General features: G+C 38.5%; 1 protein-coding gene across 7 annotated transcripts in view; it reads right to left on the reverse strand.

Annotated features, from left to right (window-relative positions):
* Nucleotides 1–404: 404 nt before the first annotated feature.
* The window catches only part of MAP3K7CL (MAP3K7 C-terminal like), a 50,256-nt gene continuing 30,959 nt past the window's right edge, over nucleotides 405–19,701 (reverse strand). For all 7 annotated transcript variants that reach the window (XM_063347047.1, XM_063347002.1, XM_063347055.1 and 4 more), the window contains 2 exons: nucleotides 10,834–10,949; nucleotides 405–2,289 (listed from right to left, as the gene is read on the reverse strand). In XM_063347047.1, the coding sequence (XP_063203117.1) occupies nucleotides 2,109–2,289; nucleotides 10,834–10,949 (297 nt within the window). In that variant the 3' untranslated portion in view covers nucleotides 405–2,108. The remainder of the gene's footprint in view (nucleotides 2,290–10,833; nucleotides 10,950–19,701) is intronic.

A 19,701-nucleotide genomic window follows, 5' to 3' on the forward strand; every position in this document is an offset into this window, starting at 1 on the left:
CCTGTTATTATTCTGACATCTAATGCATAATGGCTGCACTTAAATAGAAAATTTCAAGGTGAACACAGTTATTTGTAAGTAAAGTTTTGCTGTCTGATCCATCTGCATCCAAAGCCAGTCTGCTAATGAAGTAATTTTACGTACTTTGTACAGCTTTCAATGAATTCACTGAAATCACCAGCCTGGCTGATATTTTCAAAGGCAGATGGAAAAAATCCCTGACTAGAATGAGAAATTATTTTTCTAAATGAGAATCCTCCTGTTCAAAACACATAAATACAGACAAAAATAATACATCCTAGACCCTGCAGTGTCCTGCGCTCAAAGCAAAGCCCTGAAGTCTGTACAGGGTATGTTTCCCATCAGTGCAAAATTCAGGCAAGGCTTTTTCATCATTCCCAGGCTTGACATCCCAAGTGTTGTTTATTCATTATGGGCTTTTTTCTCTTCAACTTTCACAAGATACAGTGAAAACTGGACCCTCAGGTAACAATGAAAGAGGAATAAATACAGTGTTACACTGCCCGCAGAGCATTCCAGCAGAAAGCACGTGCCTCAGGGTGGTGATGTCCCTTCGTGTCTCCGCAGTGGCCGGGGTAAGGTGGTAAGCGGTGCTGGGCACGTACGCTGCCCCTGCCCCGGCGGCTCAGGAGGAGAAGTGGAGAGAAGGCCGTCCTCTCCCGCTGCCTCCTCGTACTCTCCTGCTGCAATGTCAGGTGCTTGTAGTAACGCCGAGCCTGTTTTCACGCCTGTGCTGCAGGCAATACTGTAGGTAGTTAGCACAGAGAAATAAAGGGCAGCTTGTATTTTTTTGTCCCCTTCGCCACCAAAATTACTGGGGAACGTTTTTGGTGCCAAAAGACTCCCCCAGGAATTGTTCTGATTAACATAAAATCCTATTCTTATAATAGATTAGTGATAATAATCAAAGCTAAAGTTCCGGCGGAAATCCTAAATTCATAGTTTTCAATTACTAAGACACATTTCAGTACTAATGACACGTCAAGTTGAATTCCAGTCTCATGAAGATGTAAGAAGCTGCATCTGTCAAGCAGAGTTAAAAATACAGGGTGATTTAAGAACATTCAGAACATAAAACAGCTTTTCTATATCCGCTTTTAATGAAAAAAATACTGTATGAATAGAAATGGAAGTATAACAAAGAATTTTCAGTTGTTCTAGGAAAATACAGGGATAAATAGAACAAGTAAAACTAACATTTTACTTCCAAGTTATTTGTATATCATGGAACTCCTGTCCCTACTTACAGCCGCTTATGTTTCAAAACAGACCAGAAAATAAGAGCAAAATATCCTCACAGTGCTTTTACTGACATATTCTCAGTTGAAACTATGATGGTAGTATTCATATGTGCTCATATATATTCATATAATTTTTCATTTTTTGCATGCCAAAAATTACAATAAAAAGGCCTCAAGCTATCTTTACACTTGAGGAAGGAAAGTTTGATCTCATCTGTTTCCTTTTAGTTTCATAGCTTGCAGATTATTGCTGGCAGTACATTCGTTTGACAAAAAATACTTCTGTTACTTCAATTTTTAATGTGCAATTTCTCAGATTTTATACAACAATGTAAAGTTGATATGGGATAATATAGTTTTTACCAGTGAGGAGATCTGTTTGAAGATAACTTCGAAAGACTTTAGGCATGAGGAAAATAATTGAAAAAATCTTCACCAAACTAAAATTAACATACACGTATTCCATATATTAACATTGTCCCTGCTGTATGCCTTAGTATGGTCCAAATTCCCAACAGAGAGACTATTTATATCATTTTCTAGTGTGTCCATATCTTCTTAAATTGGAAGAAATATGTTTAGAAAAGAAACCTGATCTACTAGAACATATAATGGGGATAGATTAACTTCAATTATGTTACTTGAAATAAAATATCCATTATATAATGGATGAAATATCCATTATATTAAGCTACTGGCTGACAAGCATTAAATCAAATATAGACTTCTACGTACTCTGTATCTGTAGTAAAGTATTATAACATATTAAACAGACCTTTATTTTAAAATCTCTTTCCAGCACAGGACCAATTCTGTATTAACTGCCTCACATAAGCTACTTGAGAGTTATGAGGACCCCTGTCTTTTTTGGTACTGTATTCTGAGTTTTTCCAGTTGCTCTACACACTGCGTCTGGGCCAGCTTCAGAGTTCGGTTCTCCTCTGTCAGTTCTGCGTATTCCTTAGCCAGCTGAGCGGCATCCATGCTTTCTTTTTCCACTTGTTCCAGCCTGGCAATCAGCTCCTTTCTGATGATTATGAAAAAACCGAAAGATTAAAAATGGCAGCATGCAGAAATTTGTCGTCGTGTGTTAGATTAAAGCTGGAATATGGGTAGTTAACACGGCATTACTTGAGCTCCTGTGAAACAAAGACCTCAAAAATTAATTTGTTAGAGTCCTCCTTTTCCCTTTAAAAGATGAAGCTGCCAAAATCTCTGATAGGTTTGCTGTTCAGCAACCAAACCTGCAAAATGCTGAGGACCTTCAAGTAACTCTAACTTCAGTAAGAGTCAAACATGCAGTTCACGAGGGAGAAGCAAGTCCCTGGAGACCACATGCTAATATTTTGCCTGAAGAATCACAATTTATTTTTCTCTCGATACCAAACATATTTGAAAGAGAGCGAGGGGTTTTTTGTTCGGTCGGTTAGCTTCACCAGTAAATTCTGTGAAGTACGCCTGGTTTCCTTTTCTCTGCCACAAAGAAAAATTATTCTGGTCAATACTAGGCAAGTGAATCCGAACTACATGTATTGTTTCTGTAACGGGTTTATGCTCAGACCGTAGCCCTACTGCTGAGGGAGAGTGATAGAGCTGCAAACCTGACCCCTCCTGGTCTTCTAAAGAGCAGACACGGGAGGAGTCAAGCTGTTGCTTCTTCCTGGATGGAGTCACACAGTGCCCTGTATTCCCAGGGCTGGCCAGGAGCTGGAGTCTCCTGTATAGTATCAACTGAAATTACCTCAGCACAAGTTAAGATAAAAGAGGTCTTAAAACAAAACACACTGAAGGCATGAGTAACTCACAGGCTATCTAATCGCCCTCCACTTAGTTACCCAGCAGGCTAGCCTGGCCTCTGCTTTTTTTCCCCTTTAAGTCAAATCAGTTATTCACCCCTGCTACAGGAAGTCTCTTCTAAAAGGTTCTCTTCTAAAGGATTCTTTTGATCATTCTATCTCAGAGATTAGTTAATCTTTAACTGTTCGTAGCCCTCTGACTTTATTTCTCAGTCACGTCAAAACCATGCTTGTAGATCAGCAGTGGGAAGATGTAATGCCTTCAAAGCGGATAGCTTTCGCTGCAGTCTTTAAAGGAGCCCTCTTGTCAAGCTAGACCAGCGCTTTCACACAGAAAATTCCTGCAGATCAGTAATTCTATTGCCATGGGTCAGCGTATTCGTGAAACGATAACATTTCAGTATTTGCTGATCACTTACATTACTTACAGCTGCATAACTGCCACTTAGAGCAGCAAAACTGCCAGCACCTGGGTTTTGAAAAACACTTCTATCTGGCCGCCTTTTAGGATAGGTTTGATCTTCCTCTGTCTTTACTACAGCTTTCAGTGATAGCACAGTTTGCCCATGGTTTATCTGACTGTTTACAGTCACAATTACTGCAGTTCAAGGAGTCACAACTGAGAAGAGAGCCCTGGCATGCGCATTTCTCCCAACTGCATTTCCCATACAAAAAGAAAAAAAAAAGGGAAAAAAAAAGAAGGAGGGAAGAGTTAGCAGCCATTACAGCAATTTTAAATCATGCAAAAGTTGCAGTATATAGAAAACCTCCTGTAAGTAAATATGGGGAGGGAGGGGGTTGGCCAAGAAAGGTTGGACCAGATGATCTTTGAGGTCCCTGGTGTTCTACAATTCTATGTTGACTCTGTTTTATACCACTGAGGTAATGCATAGCAGCTACACTGCAGCAAAGCCTCTTCCCTTTCACCAGATGACAGGTATATTCAATCAGGTCTTCAAGGGAGAATATCAAGAGTGTGTTTTTGTTCAGTAGTATTCTATTAACATTTGGCACAATATAGTTGTAAAAATTTTACAAGCAGCAAGCCATTAATTAACAGATTCATTTCTTTTTGCTTGGGCCGTGCTAGATCAACCAGTTTTCAAACTGGCCAAGATGAACTGATCTTACTAGACAGTTCGATATTGCAGCTCCTGTTGAGGGGACTGTAGGCCACAAAGGAGTAATTGCATGTATGCTTTAGAGAAATGCATTTAGGGACAATGAGATTTTACAAGTCCAGCAGCTTCAATCACTTCAGTCTCTTAGGGCTTCCTCTTGAAGACTTTTGTCTCTTGGGACCAAAAGAGAGCTTCAACAGCATTTCTTTGCAATTATTCTACCGGTGCAATGCTGGACTGAAGGCTTAAATTAAGCTCTTTCAAATACAGACTGTTGACTCAGAAGTGTACCAAGCAAATTAATTCAGAATCATTCTTCCTTACTTCTGTTACACTTACGAGGTTCTTAAAGTGAGACGCAGTGAACACACTATTAAGTAATCAGCATCTTAAAAGCAGGTAAACCTTTTCCACAGGGACTTTTAGTGTGTGTAAAAGAAAGGTACTAACTAGTCTATTTGGACTTGAGCCAGGAGCGGCACAGACAGACAGCGTGCAAACTCAGACTGCTCTATTAACAAATGTCAGTCCTGATTTGATAAGATGAGGCTATATGCAGGCATGGCTTTCGTGCTGCTCTCCAGTAATACTCAAGCAACACACATAGATAACGGTTTTGGATTTTTTTTCCCCCTGGGATTTAACCTTGCTGTTAAACAAAATATAAATGCATTAAAATCAAAATATACTCATTGCTGTAGTCCACACTCTAGGACCTCCCTCGCAGAAAGCGTTTTCCTTGCACTGAGGTAGTAAAATTGCCCACTTCTGAGTCAGCAGAACCTACTTATTCCCTTCCCATCAGAATCAACACCTGTTTACAGGGTAGGGTGATGTTTCAGGCAAATACTGCCAGCCTGCCACAGAGATCTAAAATTAGAGTGCCAGGGAATTGCTAAATGTTATGAATGGTGTGATTTACAAAGCTCACAAAAGGATGAGGACAGTAACTAACATTTGCTTCTGATCTAATCCAAGATTTGAACTTAGCTTCCAGAGGTTAAAGAACACCAGACTAAGCTCTTGCACCATCTAGCTTTGTTATGGATGCTTAATAAATAGATCTAGCACAGTGTAATCTGTGTTTTCTGTTAATAGTTACCCTGAGTTTAAATATTAACAGCATTGATAAGGTATTTTCTACAATGGTGCTGAGGTACTTGAAGCTTTGAGTCAATCTGTAATGTACACTTTAAGTGTACTTTTTTGAGGGGGGGGTTGGGTGGGAAGGGAAGCGATTTGCATCACGAACCAATAAAACACAAGCCATACCAGAGCAGGAGAAAAACCCAGCATGGTCTGAGGGAAATTATTTCTCTTGCCCTGGCCTTACTGACGGACCATGCAGAGAACAGAGTTCCTTTACAGTAATATTCACAATGAACAAATACCAAGAAAAGTGACAGATGAAGCAGTTAAATCTGTCTGGAGGTAAGTGTATTTGGAGGTGGACTGGACTCAAGGAAAACAGCTTCCACAGTGCAGAGAGGCAGACTTGTCTTTCTCTCGTTGTGAACAATGTATTCAGGACCATGCATCTGTGGTATTACACATTTCTTCCCAGCTAACATGCGTCTGTGCGTTCTGGTAGCCATAAGGTCATTTACTCTTCCCATATTTGACATGGCTTTCACCTCAGGAGGAATCATGAGACCCTGTAACGTAATTGCAGTCTGAGGAGACTGCCATTGCATATTCAAAGTCTACTAATTAATTTTTAAAACAATGAGACAGCCTGTTTTAGCATTAATGAAAGTTATGTCTTGGATGCCAGCACATAAAAGGTCCGTAAGTATTCACCACTGCAATAGCGCAAGTTGAGGTTTCTCTTTGAATTAGAAAAACAGTCTTTTTCACTGTTTGGCAAGTAACGCGTATTTTGGATACATTTGAGATGATAAAAATCAGGTCTAGAATGGGAAAAATTACTGAGATAAAAGGTTGCCTTTACGGTTTACACCAATCTTTTTCTGCAGTACCTGAAAGTCTGAAATCTTGTTTTAACAGTGTTGGGAAAGGCACTCCAGAAATAGCGACCCTGGGGAAACCATCTGGACTTGAGACCTTAGAAAGAGTCCTGTGGTCACAAGAGCACGCTAAAGCATACGGAAGGATCCCACAAAATTCAGCAGACATCTCCACTGCATGTCTACTGTAATATGGGTAGAAGAAGGAAAAGAAATCCTATCTATGGCAAAGAAAAGGAGTGATCCTAAACCAGGTGGTAATCAAATGATATTTTCTGGAGAGTTATATTAGAATTGTCTGGGGGAGGAAAAAGAGAAAACCAGCCAGTGCTATGAATATAAGATATAGCCAGCAACCATGGCAACTCTAATATTTAACTACATAATCCAGGGTCATTATCTAGTAATAGCAATATAACAAGTGCTCAAAATAACCAGCCATGCCATCCCTTTCACCCAAACTTAGATACCCAAAAACATCTGTTATGGAAATACATGTGTGTTTCTGGAACATAAATTAAGTGACATTCTGTGACCTAAATGTGGTGTGTTCTCGCTTCCACACCCTTTTCTTTCTTTTCGATCATGTCTCTGATTCCAGAATGATTTTGTCCCTTGTACTACATATTGCTGGCATAAATGGGAAGAGTTTGAGTAAAGACAGCAAACAAAGCTATGATTGTTTATATTAGCCAAAAAGTCTACCCGATATTCTTTTAAATTCTTTCAATTTCTTGCTTCCTTTTGTTTGTCTTTTCCTGAGTAACTTCTTTTCCCCTTCTTACTCGCTTTGTCCTTTGATTTTCCCTTTTTTGAACCTGCAACCTCCCTTTCTCTCTCACATTACCCGTTCTCCTGTGAAATAGCTGCTGTCTTCTCTCCCACTCCCAGCCTAGAACATTCTTTTGCCATCTACATTGCATCCAAGAGAAAGGGGCAAATAAGCTCTGTTCTTGCCTTGATGAAAAGCAGCCCTTGTCATTTCACACCACGGCCTTTCTATACTTTGGCTGTACTTGATCCTCACGCTACAGTGAGAGACAAGTCAAATTAAGCAGAATTAAAAGCCTTTGAAAAGTTGCAAAAACTTAAATGGTTTTGACTGTTTTAAAATAATGTTATTCAACTTTTTATTTCTTAAAGAGGCTTCCTTTAGAAATATGGGGGGGGTGCTGGGAAGGAGGGCCATCTGTCATTCTGATTGGCCAATCCAGCCAAAACCACGACACTGCATGTATTATTTCCCATATAAAAGGTTACACTGATCTTTGGAGATGGGAACAAAATTTGTTTAAAGTACAATGAATACTATTCCATTTGTTGTTTTACTAAAAAGCTACAATACCAGTACGGACCTTTATATCAGGCTAACTTAACATTAGTTCTTCCTGCTAACCAACAAATCAAAAATATTTGCTCAATCCATTTTCTGCTCTTTTCCTGACAATCATTGTCTTCCGTACTCTGTGTGCGCTGTGTACCACCAGCAGGCACCACAGGTGCAGATGCTGCCAGGTGGGTCTTGACATTTTAATTCCACAGGTGAGTTGATCTGTGGAGAAGAAGTTGGGAGCACTGGCAGGGGTACCATCCAACAGCACTTCTGGTTGCCTTTGGTAAAATTGTACGCTGAAGAACACTGCACAAATTGTTTGTTCCCGTTACAAGGGATGAAACTCTATCTTTTTCCATTTTACCAAAATAATATTTAAAAGAAATAGACAATAGATAGCAGGTGTATTAGGCAATTGTGAATCTCTATTTTCATACGTTCAAATTCAAATGTAGAAGATAAAGACACCTGCAACAAGGGCAAATTTCAGAAAGCTGCAAACACCATCTTTTCAATTCGATTGGAACTGCTTTTGAGGCTAAAAGCTGTGCATCTCATCAGGCTTTTTAGAAAAGTCAAAGCATCCTTCCCTTTTAAGAATGGAATATTCAACATGCACGCCACCCCAGCCATTGTAATCCACTCGTCTCCTCTTCGTTCAGCATATGCTACCCCATAAACTTCTTTTAACTTTCAAACTGTAACCATTGAGAATGTTTTTAGATATAAATCAGTGATCACTAGACCAAAACTCTCTTTTAGTTCTTGCTTACTCCTTCACCTCCACACTTACACTCCCTTTCTATGTAGTTTTATATAAAAAAACACAGTTAATGTGTTCAGGTTGTGTATGCTTACATGTGTGTAAGCATATACACTTTTTAATCTACCTTCCAATTTCAACCAAACCTCATGCGGTGAAGAGGTCCCAATTAGTTTCTGGAAGGTTTTATAAAAACAGACTGCTACAGAAAGGAATTACACCCCAAAGGGGAAAGGCACTATCATAAGATCTCCTCCAAAATACCACAAAATGAAGAATCTACCCGGAGGGAGGAGTCATAAATACTTCCCATCTGGAGGAAAAAAAACCTTCAGCTGACACTTGCAGCTTTTTAAACCTCAAAAATCAAATAACCACAGTGCACCAACCTGTTGGAAATTAAGCATCTTCAGTTCCAGGGCTTGTAGGACCGCTTCCTCAGATTAAGAGATTTGGAAGGTGATGAAAATTGCTGCACTGATATTTGCCATGTTTAGGCATTTCACAGCTACACAGCATGTGAATATTTAGGCCACAAATATGTAATTAGAAGGCACAAAAGGATCACAATAGTATAATTCTATTTGTTGCCTTATTCTGCCACTCTTGTTTTAACATATGTTTACTGGGGCATGAAATCTATCCACAGAAGAGGTTCATCAAAAGTAGCAGTGGTGGGAGCTTCCTCACATTGTTCCACTGTTGACATCCACTGGTGGAATGAAGGAAAATGCCAGCTTGCAGCCCCTTAATTCATCCAGGATAAGCACTGCTGAGGGGCTGACTTCTGGACTCAGAGGTTGATTAGGATAGCTTTGAGCTCAGGTAAATAATTTTGTGCATGTATCTGCCATTCCCAACAAGCAAAATATTTCTGATTCAGCTAGTACCACAGGCTCCATAGATACAGAAAAATGCATTCAAACAGGATTTTTCTTCATTCATGCAAAAATATGTATGTGAGTCTAGTTTTCAAGGTCTCCAAGCTTACTTCATAAATGTGCATAACTGATTCAGGGATATGTCAATAGTAATAATAATAATGCATTTATATTAGTAGACTCTGAAAACCAAACAGTCTAAGGCTACCTTTTGAGTTTATACGCCTAAAGTTAAGCATTTAAACAACTGTTCAATATTTTATATTCTGTTTGGATTTTCAGAGACGACAAACACACACTGAATTCACTGGGTTGCTAAATACGTGTGTAAGCTTCTTAGATAGACAATCAAATTTGACAAATCACTGTAAAAATATTTGAATTAATTATCTTCTTTACATCCTTTTAAAAACACCAATTATTTTTGATTGGCAAAATTTAATTAATGATGAATCAAATGGGACAATATAGTGTTAATCTCTTACGGTTATTTTTTCTTCTTTTTTAATTTTTGTGGCAGTCTGTCAGCAACTCAGTGCCATGTAGGTCCTACAGTGGAAGGGGATTTGTAGTGGGAAACCTCAACTAGTTTGGACACTTTAGGCACCAACTAACTATATTGTGCCTGTCGCCATCAACCCTTATAAAGACAAGTCTCACTTTCTTACCCTGCATAGTCTGGATTCAAGGAAATGTTTGGCTGTCTTACTTGTAAGACTACAGGATTTCACCAGTTTCCCTCCCATCAGCTTGCTTCCGCAGCTGAAGACTCCCGTGGACGCAAACTTGGCTGAACTGCATGGTCATCTGTGCAAAGATTGCTATGAAACAGATACAGCGGTCCACCTTCTACTCAAAGCCCACTCTGCAACAGAGCTCTTTCGAGCCCTGTTGCTATATTACAAATGTTTCTGTTCAAGCAGCATTTGGAAGAAAGATGGTGTGGTCTTCATTTTCACAAGAAGTCTCAGAGATCGACACTGATGTAATTCTTGAGGAAGGCAACACTGCTTGAAGTCACCTTCAGTGTGAATGTAAAAATAAAAAAACATTTGAAAGAGAAGATTTACTTAGCAGTAACTGCTATATGCCTTGGGGTTGGTTGTCTGTTAAAACCTTTCTTTACTCACCCTTCTGAATTTCTTTTTCAGGTTTCTTGTGGAAAGGGACTGGGAGTCACAGAGGGCACTTTGCCATTTAATGGTCATGCAAAGATGACAGGGATGTGAGTATAGGCCATAGACAAGAAAAAAAAAGACTCCAGCTTATGCACTTTGGATATGAAAACCTAAAAATGTCAATGTACATAGAGACAATGCACCTCACAGAAAAATGTTTACTACTATTGTCAAGCACTCTAAATTTGAGGATCCATTATGTTCTTCGTTAAAATGTTTAGATTTGAATTGAAAAAGAATTACCTAAAACTAAAAAGGGGACTCACACCAGCTGAACTAGATTGTTATGTGACCTGGAGGCTGTCAATGAAGGCTTTAAGGGATATCTGCGCAACTGAGGGCCCAGAACTATGACAAGTCTGCGTCCTTAGTGGCCTCAGTTGATCCTACGGACCAATGGCCTAACTGATGTGCTGTACCGTGACCATCAGGCAGAGGTGTAAGGTTAGAAAATATCATGTGAAACCCTCATGTTTAAAACAGGACTTTACACAGAATATAAAACAGTAAATACTTTGGGAAAGTTACTCACTTTCTTTCTTCCAGCAGAGCGATTTCTTTCTTGACCTCATGGTACTCTTCTGCTATTTTGCAGTGCTGTTTGTACACCTGCATAGATTCCTTAGAGTCATGACAAGGAGGCAGCGGCTTTGAGAAAAGAAGAAGAAAAAAAATATACTGTTTTTGAATGAAATATTAGGAAAAAATACATATCTTGAAAGACACAATATTTATCTTAATTCCCATGAGAATACTTAAAGAACTTTTTTTTCCCCCTAACTGCAGGATACGGCCAAATATTCCTAGTGATGGCCTTTCATGGAAGAGAAAAAAAACATACTTCCCCGCATAAGAATATGCATAAACCTTCAAACCTGGTAAGGATTTTCAAAACTTTCCATGTCAACTTTGCAAAGTATCTCTAAAGATTGTTCAAAGAAAGATTTCTCCCTTACCTCCCTCTTTTTCAGCTACAGTGATATAAGAATGCTAATGTTGATGCATTGGTCAGACCCATAAAATACATGAGCCTGTTTTCACTGTAGAAACGGCAGCACTGAGCAGAAGGGTAATTTGAGTGCAAACAAGCCCTTATTCTCCAATTCTGCAAGATGAAAAGACATGGAAAGCTATTGACTAAACATATGTATTTTTTTTGTCATAGATGCAATGCTTATTCCAGTTTATTACAAAATGGGACAGGACCATGAACTGGGACACTGAGGCTGATTCTACTGGACTCAACAGGAGTTACACTGCTGACTCCAGTGCAGCCAAGGCTTCACGATGGGTTCTCTCCCAGGAGCACCTCAAGCTGTACACAGTTTGCTCAAGTTTATACCCAGTTTCTCTGCCTCTCCATTTCCCGTAGAAGGGGATATACTTAGCAGAAATGTTATGAGAGTTAAATCAGTTGTATCTGCAAAGTGTTTTAAATTTGCATGAGGAGTGCAAGTGAGATTGAGAGTAGAAGGATGACAGCATTAAAAAAAAAAAAAAAAAAAAAGACACAGTGAAGACAAAGGCACTGTACCTCCTAACCTAAATACTGACACTATTGCAGCAAGCTTTTACTTTTTTTTCAATGCACACTGATGGTAATAAATATGGCAAACGATATCACTCTATCCTGGGTCTCCTCATATAAATTTCAACTAAAATCTTGAAAATACGGTTTGGTTAAATGTCAGTGCTTTTTGTTCCTTAAAAAAGAATGCGACTTAATTCAGGCTTCAGGCTCGACCGTCACATTTTGGCTATAACACTTTCAGGAAGTGTAGTATTTTTAAGTTATTAGCCATGAATCAATTGACTGTAAATGAACTCCAAATAGCATGCTTGAGCCACCTGTTTGAAGCAAAAGGAAGCACTTAAAATAGTTCCTTTACTGTCCAGTTAAGGCACATCCAATTGCATTTCTCAATATAAGTAGTTTATTTTTTATTTCTTGTCCTACTTTGACTCTTCTCTGTAGTATGATATTCCTTCCATGACATTGTTAGGAAAAGAAAAGCACAAGTCTTCAGACTTTTTAGGATCTTGTAAACCTTTGTTTTAGCTAGACTGGAAATCTAAATTTTACTAAACATATTCAGAGACAAAGATCAAAAATAAATTTATCCAGGAGGTGGGATAAACTGGCTTCATATATACCCCAATGCACAGATGTAACTGATGCATGGACCTTGCAGGTACTTGTAGATGGTATGTGGCTCCTCACTGAAATTTTAACACAGACACTCGTTTTCTGTGTTCTAAATGTGAAAATGCTGTGACAGGATTGTTTCACAGCGCATTGTTTCATTCTCTATGAGCTTGGAGAATTTGGGAACCCAGGGAAAGGGCAGTCCAGTACTTGATGAAAGGAGCTAGGAAAGGGCTTTTAATTGCATTTCACTGTGGATGAGCAATAGCACCATTCATATAGCCACCCAAATAATGAGCATAAATTTAACGAGACAGAATATAGAAGTCTCAGTGCTCTAATCCAAGAATGCAAGGGTGAGCCAAAGTAACATCTCTGGTATCTACCAGAGATCAGCAAACAACAAATGCGTCACAATAAAACAATTTTGAACAGTACCCAAGGGAAAGTCCCCAAACAATGATACTTCAAAAGAAAGAAACAACTTACTTTTTCTTCCAACTTGGTTTCCGCAAATCTAGCTGGTTTAAACCAGTTTAAATATTAAAGCAGCATTCAGTTACTATATTCCAGCTTCCCACTCAAAAGATATATATAGAGAGCTAAAAATTATCTAGTCATGCTGAGACTTAGTATCTAATTCCCACTTAGAACCAGTTGCTGATTTTCAAACCCCCTTCTATCATTGTTTCCTCTTCAGTGTCATTTTTTCTTACATTGATACATTATCACTCAAAATAAACTGACAACAAAAGATACAATCAGTTTACTACTACTCTGTTCATACAATTCTTTTCAATCTCATTTGATAATATTAAGCACTATATCAAGAACTTTTTGAATTTTGAGTGTATTTTTACTTTAAAATGTAAATTCGATTACGTTTATATATGACTAGATGACTGGACAATTTGGTTTGCTCTTTTCTAATTTTGAAATTTCTAAGAAAGGTTTCGGAGATAGTACCTACAATGTCCATGAGTAATTTCTGACCAGTACGACATGAAACAGGCTTATGCATTCATTATTTAACAAACACATCTACTGCTATCACAAGAAAAAATGGAGTGATACAAGTCTGGTCAGTTATTTGCTGCCCACCAGAAAATGAAAGCCAACAGAAAAGCACAGAGAGATTATTTTACCCACGTCTAACAGCCTACTTTTTTGATATAAACAAGAGTGCAAAGAATTAATGATACATCTGTTCCTGCCAAGCGAAGCGTTTTCAGAAGATGGCAGGGCAAACTCCTGAAAAACAAATGCAGAAACGGAGGCAAAACTTGCGTATTCCAAAGTGGTAACTCCAACTAGCCAGCAGACATTTACAGTATTAACATATTTCCACAGAAAAGAGAACAACAGACTCGTAACAGTTACGGGACTAGCCCATACTCATCTAAATGGGAATGCGAGGAACCTGCAAAATCAGCGAGTCCAGTCCCCTGTTATCAGAAGCAAATCCTGCAATTCACAGGCTTGCCCAGTTCTGTCATAGAAAAAATGAAGTCCTCTCCCTCAGTTTTAAGACTGGCCCGGAGCCTCACCAAGGATTAGAATCATTTTTTTTTCATTTCCAGTTTGGTTTTGTTGAAGACAGGTAGTATAGTCTTTTATTGTGCCAGTGCAATCTTTAATTCAAATGGGTTCTTTGTCCTACCTCTTTTACCCCTGAGATGTACTTACAGAGGGTTCTCATCTACTTTCCAAAACCTATGTCTCGGTAAAACCGTATTTTTCTAAGCCATCCTAGATGAAATTTCCATTTTCCCTAGCTTATCCAAGCAGTCTTTCTCTGCTCTCCATTCCACCTGGAATGACTTTGTTGAATGCCTGTGGCCAGGCTGTGGGAAGTGTTGCAGATGCCACTCTGATGGCATTCCCTTGGCAGAGAAAAGGAACTGGAATTCCCAGCAGAAAGCTCTTTTTTATCCATGAAGTCTGTATAGTATTTTTTTTGGTAAGAGTTTGCTAGTTTACCCAGGCAACTAATTACAGCAGGCCTTAATAAAGCTCAAATTGCAGTATATATTTTTTTCACTCAGAAGCCAACAGCCATACTTTAATTTCTCCTTAGAACAGCCCGAGCTTGTTACTTCATGAAGTATCTTGCCCGTCCATAAATTAATATATATAAAAACATACCTGCTACATAAGCAAAAAACACCGTTGCCAAAGAAAGTTATATTTAATGGCAACAGTTGCTACTTTTAATCCTGCTTATTTCAGGCCTCAGTGTCATCCACCCTCATTTTCCTGTGCTGGCAAAATATGCGCATACAGCATCTTTGATTTTGTTCACAAAGCTAGGACAAAAGCTACAGCTTTCAGTCATACTAGTCGTCTATCTACTATGCCTGATTTTCAACAAGGTCTGATTTTTCCTTGCATTTTGTTGAATAACTCCCTGTGACACTGACAAACTTTCTACATAATCCAGCAAGTAGACACTAAGAGATCCTGTTATAGGCTATTCTGTAACTGCACACGGGTATGCACATCTTTACAAGACACATGCCCTGTTTATTTAGATTTTTGTTTGGAATCCAGATATGAAAGTTGTTGGAATATGATATGCAAAAGCAGTTCATGAAGAAATAGAAAGAGCCTGAGTGTTTCCACCTGTTTTGAAGGAGCCATTCTAATTAAAATCTTTGCTGGAGAACATAAAAGGACAGTTTGCAGTATTTTTTTTGCCTCACTCATATGACAAAGTCCATTTTGCCTTGCCATACGAATATCAGCATTCCATATCCACAAAAGCTGTATAGTTCATAGTGTCACCCAAGTGTTCAAAAACTTTAAACCAATTTAATTTTTAATTCACTTTTGTTTGCATTTACTTTTTGGCTCTACTGTGAAAAAAAAATATTGAAACTTTCCCCTGAAAAGTTTGAAGTTTAAAGAAAAAATTGTATCATGCAATTTTGCCAGCTGAGCATGTGGACTTGTTTAGAAAGCGGTCTTTAGCAGTGGTCTAAAGAGTGGTGTATCACTTTTCGTAAATTGGTAATGTTCAGCTAAACTATTCTGGAAAACCAGAAAAAACAAACAAACAAACAAACAAAAAGCCTTAAAACTTCTGGAAAAGTTCAGTGCCAATATTTTGTATGTGGCCCACGTTCATTGTATGGCCTTGTGTACTCTTCCATGATGGAAGAAACCACATTATTCCAAGCAATTGGAGATACTTTTTTGTTGTGCAACTGGAACTCTTCAGCCAGTTTCAGGTATCTAGACTAAGATATATCTAGTCTAGACTAGTTTTACTATGAAAGTAAGCAGTTCTCCTTCCTCCAAACAGTTCAAGTCAGCTGCATGAGAGCTTTGCTCTTGTTTCCTGAGAGATTTTCCATTCTTTTCTAACCTTAGTACGATGCTCCAACTTTGTAAACATCCATGTCTTACATAATCTAATATAAGATCATAGTTATCACAGCAGCATTAGAGGAGACTTATCAAGTTCATAGGCAATCAAATCTAATTATAGAGTACCACAGTAGTCTAGGAATTATCTTGGAACTTAATACATATTAAAAAAATACAGCATACCCTTTAAAAACATGGTATACTATTAAACTTCCTAAAATAATTTGTGCATGTCTAACAAGAGCCTTGGCAGTCCCTGGAAGCAATAGGTCCATTATTAAAGTTCCAGAGCAAATAAGGTTTCTGCTAAATGCACATCACACACACCAAAATGTCCCTTTCATATTTTCATTGCGTCTTTTGTACAGACATTTCCCACTAAAGCAGGAAACTTGACTTAAACTGATACTATAAATGGATGGAGCCTTTTCTCTGTTGCAGCAATTTTACAGTCATCTAACTCCATTGATCTCAACAGATTCGTAAGATAAAATATAACATAAATGCCTCTCTCAAGCTCACGATTTCATGAGGAGAGATGATAAAGAATAAAGAATTACAGAACACCCTGTGTATCCGTACGTGACTTGTGTTCTGCCCTCTTCAGGATCAAACTCCCACCTGGAATAAAGACTTTGACAGAGAAGAGGGAGATGAGCTGAGCGAGCCACAGGAAATGCTGGAACAGGAGAGACAGCACACAGGGCATAGTAATGCGAGTACTTAACACTGGATACCTTCCTCTATATTCAGTGACCCAAACAACAAGGCCTTAGATGCTGATGTAGGCGTCCAAAAATAGCAGATAACCCGTAGTAGAGTGTCTGTCAGAGGGGCCACCACCCACTATGCAGCTAATCAAGGAAGCGCCTTCCAAGGCCGAGTCCAACTTTTACAGCAGGCAAAGGTTAACGTTTCCCAATAACAAACTGAGAAATGTAGCAAGCCTACCCTTGCTGCAGTACCCACCACATTACTCACACAACGGGGAGGGGAGAAATGACACTGAAGCCCAAATAAGCAAGTGCTTTATCCTCATTCAAAGTGTTGCTCGTCAGTGGGAAGAGAATAATTTCCAATTTTCCAACAAAAGGAATTGAAATCAAGAAGTTTACTAATATGAGCTTTGTTTCGCTGGTAGCATATCAGGAACTTCTTCGCAGTTTTTTTAATAATAAAGCTGCAAGAAAACAGGCTTTTCCTGCATATAGCTTAAACTGCTCTGTTCTCTTAGGTAGGGCTTTTGTGTCTCATTGCCGATACATTAATATTTTTTTTAAGTAAAAAAAAATAAAAGCAAAACTTTGCAGTTAGAGAATTTATATTCTTCTCTTACAAACTGCTTCTTGGAATTTCTTCCTCTCATAGTAGAAAAATGTAACATTCAAAAAGGTAACTGGAAAAGACATTTTTGGTCTGAACCTAGCTAGTAGATCAGAACACTAGACCGATCATTTTTATTCTTCAGAAAGAAGCTGTAACTTTCAACTAGTATTGTCCTCTAGTAAGAGTCCTCATAGAGAATTAGCTATTTGCAGTTGTCTCCTAGAAATACCTTTTCTCCAGCCAATCCTACCTCTACTTCTGTAAAGTTGGCAGAGATGCTTGAAGCGTGGGGTTTATTACCCTGTGAGGGGGAGGCTGCACTGAACTTTGCCCTGCCATCGGATACTGGTGCCCAGCGAGTAGGTATGGTAGGATCGTGGTAGGAAAAGTGGGAACACTAGGTAATTCTGCTCAAACAGCCAAGCTGTCTGCCAGGGCCTAACATAGAAGGACAAGGGCTTGCAGCCTAAAACAGAGGTGCAAATTGCTCGGTACTCAGGCTGTGGTCTGCTGCCTGCGTGCATAGAATTCTAAGGCTCTGATTTTCCAAGTCACTTGGTGAACTTACATAGCTTTCAAGCTGCTTTCAAAATCCAACCTGAACATCAGCTAATTTGGTCTTTTTGTTTGTTTGCTTTGTTTTTAAAACAGGTTTCAGAATTTTCCTTTGTATGTTTGAAACCTGGAAGTTATTATTTTTTCCTTTTTTTTTTTTTTTTAAAGTGACTATTATTATATAGCCACCTACCCTACATTTATAGTTTACTTCTTTAAATAAAATACAAATGCTTTTGACTGTATTTATGGCATAGTGATGAAAATATTGTGGCTTAAGATGTGATAGTTTTATTATGAAAATATGTACCAGCATTCTTACAAATTCAAGAATTTCAGGCTGCTACGCCACAGACGATTAAAGGGTTCATTTACACGACACTTTATGTGTGCTGCTTTATACTAGCTAACTTTGGAATAGAGAAAAGCATGGATGGAATGACAAGGGACACCACCATTCAGTCCTTATGCAGTCCTGGTGAAGCCCATGTTGTAGTTTGCTTCTGTAATACAGGAGCTACCTGTTTCAAAGCTGGTATGGAAACGTTAACATAAATGGCAACCACAACGCTATACAGGGATGACACACCCTTAGCAGTTTGGATAATAGCAATTTTAAAAAGTAATTAATAAGAAAATGTAACTAGGTAAATTATAACTTTGTTACAGTTATTGCTTGTTTGAAAAATTAAAGCAGTATAAACATCAGGTAATTACGTTAAATAGTTATAACTTTAAGCTGTGATCCAGATGGACAAAAGCAAGGAAATTCATGGTTTCATTGCTAAAGCTAAATGCACTGTTACCTCTGCATCAGCTCAGAACCCTGTGTTGATTTAACTGCCTCTGGTTGAATATAAAGGCATCTAAATATAAATATGCACATAAGCTTGAAAAGCTAAAGGATGAAGCACTATCACTAACTTTATACCTTTGAGTGGTTGAGTCAGCCAGATAGTCCTCATAAGTTATCCTTTCAACTACCTCAATATTAACAAGTTTCTGAAGGATAATAAAAAGAACATAATCTGAATCAAAGCCTTTGATTGTTTCTTTGAATTTGTTATCATATTGAGATCATGAGAGTAAAGGAAGGCTCTCTTGAAAAAAATAGCAGGTACTTAACAGATCAAGAGGGTATACTTAGTGGAATTGCTCTAGTGCGTACTTAAAAAACTTTTACTGAAGGGCTATTATATCAAGCAGACTTGAATGTTTCCAGAGGAGCAATTTCAGTCTATCATGAAATTACACATTTAAAGTGCATTGTATGTTCCAGAAATGGGTCATAAAAGTCCTAATGAAAAAATCATCACTTGGCCTGAAAGTACCTACATCTAACACTAGTAATTTTGTTTTTATGTACCAGCAGCAGCAATGATAATCATACTTTACTCTCTTACAGCAGTCTTCGCCCACTGATCTCAATGCTCTTTAACAAAAAAGGTAAAAATTATTAACCTCATTTCAGAGATGAGCAGAGGGATGAAGCAACTCCTCCAGGATCACACAATGTGTCACTGACAGAGTTGGAAACAGAATGCAGGTTCTTTACTTTCAATTCAGTGCTTCAGCCACGAAACAATATTGCTTTTCTCAAATTGAATTCTTCTGAGGGGAAAAAAATATCGATTGTCTTTGCTGCACTGGAAGATCAGTGGAATAAAGAGGCAAGCATACTTTCAGCCCAAATCTTAGGTTGGTATTCATTCCTTTAATCTCTCCTAGTTATGCCTAAGGAACCTGCCCCTATTTTCAGGATCAGAGGGACAGAGCAAGAAGGGTCTCTGTCATCCGCCATTCCTTCCTCAGTCATCCTTTTGATGACAGCAGCAGGAAAGAAAAGTCAGTCCTTTAAGTCAGCAGCCCTCCAATGTTGTCTCACTAGTTGATGGGGACAGGAAGGATGACATCATTGGACAACACAGTCTGCTAATGCCTTTCTCAATTTACACTCAGGAAACAACTGCCTTCATATTGAAATATCAGAGGAAGTCTGAATGC

The sequence above is a fragment of the Chroicocephalus ridibundus genome, chromosome 1, assembly GCF_963924245.1.
Source record: "Chroicocephalus ridibundus chromosome 1, bChrRid1.1, whole genome shotgun sequence".
In the NCBI taxonomy this organism is placed as follows: domain Eukaryota; kingdom Metazoa; phylum Chordata; class Aves; order Charadriiformes; family Laridae; genus Chroicocephalus; species Chroicocephalus ridibundus.